The sequence below is a fragment of the Rhincodon typus genome, chromosome 8 (genome assembly GCF_021869965.1).
Source record: "Rhincodon typus isolate 14 chromosome 8, sRhiTyp1.1, whole genome shotgun sequence".
NCBI lineage: Eukaryota > Metazoa > Chordata > Chondrichthyes > Orectolobiformes > Rhincodontidae > Rhincodon > Rhincodon typus.
The window spans coordinates 85038081-85042051 of record NC_063339.1 but is presented as its reverse complement, the minus strand read 5'-3'; the positions used below and the strand labels follow the sequence as shown (position 1 = coordinate 85042051).

At 40.4% G+C, this 3971-nt stretch overlaps 1 protein-coding gene across 1 annotated transcript; it reads right to left on the bottom strand.

Annotated features, from left to right (window-relative positions):
* Positions 1-2020: 2020 nt before the first annotated feature.
* On the bottom strand, positions 2021-2707 carry LOC109933813 (zinc finger protein 79-like). The gene has a single exon (XM_020532749.2). It carries the CDS (start codon positions 2705-2707, stop codon positions 2021-2023), a length of 687 nt encoding a protein of 228 aa, XP_020388338.2.
* Between the last annotated feature and the right edge of the window lie 1264 nt (positions 2708-3971).

Here is a 3971-nt window from a genome sequence, read left to right as displayed (position 1 = left end):
CTCATTGAATTTAGAAAAATGACAGTGGAGCTAATAAAATTATGAATGGAATAGATAAGAGAGAAGCAAGGATATTGAGTGGGTGGAACTAGAACTAGGGAACATTGTCTAAAATAAGGGAGAGCAGATTTAGGACTGAGTTGAGGAGGAACATCTTCTCCCAAAGGATTGTGAATCAGTAAATTCCCTGCCCAGTGAAGAATTTGAGGCAACCCCATTTAATGATTTTAAGGCAAAAAATTTCGAACAGTAAAGGAAATGAAGGTTATGGTGAGTGGGCAGTTAAGTGGAGCTGAATCCATGAAAAGATCACCCATGATCTTATTGAATTTCAGACCAAGTTCAATGGACCAAATGGCCTTCTCCTGCTCCTATTCCTTATGTTCCTCTCGAAATTCCCTGAACTTGGTTGTCCCTCAAGAATCTATCCTTAGCTCTGCTGTTATACCTTTTGTTATAATAGACACTAAGATGTATCCAATAACAGATGTTATGCTAACTGTTCTGCGGTTAACTTTTTTTCCCCCACATAAAGGTACTAAACTGGTAGTTTTCTAATCCTCTGGGACTCTTCCAACCTCGAAATATTCTTTTAAGATGACTACCAGTGCATGCACGATCTCAGAAGCTATTTCGTTTCATATCGTACGATGCAACCCACCAGATCCAGGGCTTTAATTGGTATTTAGTTCCATGAGTTTTCCTAATGTTTCATCTCCAATGATATTCATTGCATTTATTTCCTATCCTTTTTTTTGCCTTTTGGCTGTAAAACAATTTTGAAATGCTACGAGCGGCTTCTACTGTGAAGACTGACGTAGTGTATTTATTCAACTCTTCTGCCATTTCGTGGTTCCCCATTATTATTTTCCCAGTTCATTTTCTCAAGGGCCTGTGCTCACTAGATTTAGACAGGCAGATTTTTCTTTTTAATCTGTAGAGAAATTAAGGGTTATGGGAAATGGCAGCACAGTGGAGTTGATGATGATCAGATCTGCCACGATGGCCTACTCCTGCTCCAGCACCTTGTGGACGGCAGTGTTTTTAATACATGCTGGAAGCCCCTACAATTAGCAGAAAGCTGCTGCATCTAATTTGGATTAGATGTTCTCCTTGTGGATATTATCAGACACGAGCAATCATTCCAACTCACTCGATTCCTGTTCTTGTGGGAAGTTTTGTCGTTATTTGTACATCAAACTCGAAGCAATGTGACAATTTTCCACACAAGTGCGTGTGGCTCCATCAAACGGTGACTGTAACCAGAAGTGCAGCTTTTCCTGAATTTGGTAGAGACAGAAATCTGCCTGGGGAATTAAAACATTGCCTTCTGGGAGAGATGGCGTGGATTTGGAAGGAAACAATTCATTCCAGGACTTTGGACGGGAAAGGCAGGTTCAAAATGAGACAGTAACTTGCAGGGATGGTGAGGTTGAAACATGAATATGGCAGGTTTAAAAAAAAGGGACAGTGCCAGCAAGAGAATTGTTAACAAATGCAGCAAATAGAGATAATCAGTGGTCAGACATTTCATGGAAATAGGGCCGTTGGAACAGGAAGTGAGACTTTTGGGACAAGGTGAGCTCTAACATGGCATGTTAGGAAATGGAGACAAAGTGAAGACAAGTAAACGTCCAGGGCTCAGACATGGAAAAAAAAAAAAAAAACTTTTGAAGCAGCTTGTCCCAGTGAGCGAATGGGAGAGAGGGAAACAGGACAGCGATCTGATCAGATTTTCTCCATCTTACTGACAAAGGAGCTCCATGTGTTCCTTGTACTGATTGTTGGAGATGAGGATCGAGGAGGCAGGAGGGAGGGAGAGCCCTTTAAAAATAACAAACTTGTGTTCAATACTAAAAAAGATTCACCACAATGTGTAATTGATACGTACCTGATTTATTTGACACCCAGAACACTAACACCTTTAACTTGGTTGGACTTTATTAATATCAACAGAATCAGAGCCTGATATACATGGATCAGTTCTGGATGTGATTACAGGACAATCCCAACACCAGAACTACTTGTGATATCGCTGGTGTCTCACCAGATGGGATGAATTAGCAAATTTCTTCTCACACTTGGAGCAGGCATATGGTCTCTCCCCAGTGTGAACTTGCTGGTGTGACTGAAGATGAGATGATTGAGTGAACTTCTTCTGACACATGAACCATGTAAACGGCTTCTCTCCAGTGCGCGTGCATTGATGTAGAGTGAGTTCGGAAGAATGTTTGAACCTCGTCTCACAGTGAGAGCACTTGAATGGTCTCTCATCTGTATGACCACTTCGACGGTGTGTCAGTTCCCTGGAGCTTTTGTAGTACTTCCTACATTCTACACATTTAAAAGGTCTCTCAGAAGTATGAACCTGCTTCTGTCTCAAATTAGTAAAGTCCTTCTCACAAACATAGCAAGTGAACGGCCTCTCCCCAGTGCAAACTCGCTGGTGTTGCAGTAAGTGCGCTGACCGAGTGAAGCCCTTCTCACACATGGAGCACAGGAACAGCCTCTCCCCAGTGTGACGGCACTGATGAGTTTCCAGCTCACAGGGGAAATTAAATGCCCTCCCACAGTCCCCACATTTACACCGCTTCTCCCTGTCATGACTGCGCATGTGTTTAGAAAGGCCAGATGTTTGGCTGAAGCTACCACACACATAACACGTGTACGGTTTCTTCCCACTCTGAGAGGTGTTTTCTTCTTCCATGGTCAAAATCCAATGATATTCTGGTTACAATAAATTGAGTAATTTGTCAAATGTTGGTGAGATGTTTGGTTTAAATTTACCAACTGCAAATCTTCACCCTTGAATACACTATAAAATTGATTTAAACAGAAAGAGTGAATGAGAACCCACAAAAACATAAAGGCAGTATGTGAATTTGAAATGAATGAAACTGGTGATTTGTGGGGAATAATCATGCCTGCACCTACTGTCAAGCCATGTATAGTTTTGTTGCAGTTCTCCCAGCAACCTCATGAGTCTTTCCTTGTCTCGTATCGAGCAGCAATTACTCATTCAAATCCCATATTCAACACTCCGGTTGGTTAAACTGAATTATAACCAGAAAACTTGCTGATGAAAAAATGAAGCAAGGCCTGGGGTGAGTCTCTGAAAGCCTTGTTATAAATCAATCCAAAAGCATTTCTTCGCCCTGGAAGATAAATGTAAATTGATACTGCTCCAGATTAAAGGAATTCAACAAAATCTGTCGGATGTGTTTATTGGATAGATATAGAAACCATTTCCTCCAGTGAGGGAATTGAGAACAAGGGGACATTATTTGGAGATGATGTGAAATCTTCATACAAACAATTCTTCATACAAAGGATAGCAAAAATTGGGAACGAAAACAGAACATTTTGGAAAATCTCATAAGTTTGGGCAATATATGTGCAGAAGGAAATAGTTAATGTTGCAGGTATGTGAATTTTTATCAGAACTGGGAAACATAAGAAATGTAATAGGATTTGATTCAGGTTTGGGTTAGACTAGTACAAAAAGATGGTCTGTGACAAGGGAGAAGACAGTAAAGATTAAATGACAGAAATGTTCTTCCCTCAAGGTCACAGACAATGGAGATGGAGCTGGAAAAGAAACAAAGTAACTAAAAATGTGCCTGAAGCAGGTGAGCAGCTGACAAAGAAACAAACTGAAACAAGAGAAATGAAAACAAAATCGGGGGCAGAGTTCACAGTCTGAAAATGTTGGTCTCAGTGGTGAGTCCAGAAAATTTTAAAATGCCGAATTGAAAGATGTGGCACTTTCTTGAAGCTTACATTTAGCATCACTGCAGTGAGTGGAGGTCAGAAATGTCAGTGTGAGAGCAATGTGGAGAATTAGAAATGTAAAATCCCCTGTGATATATCAGAATTCATGTCTATTAACAACGTTTTCTGTAAGTCCATAAATCATGTCTATTAATCTATTAACCCATTAATTGATGGTTGTAATAATAACTACAGACTTC

Coding starts and splice junctions, on each gene's coding strand:
- LOC109933813 (XM_020532749.2), bottom strand. CDS start 2,707: ATGGAAGAAGAAAACACCTCTCAGAGTGGGAAGAAACCGTACACGTGT.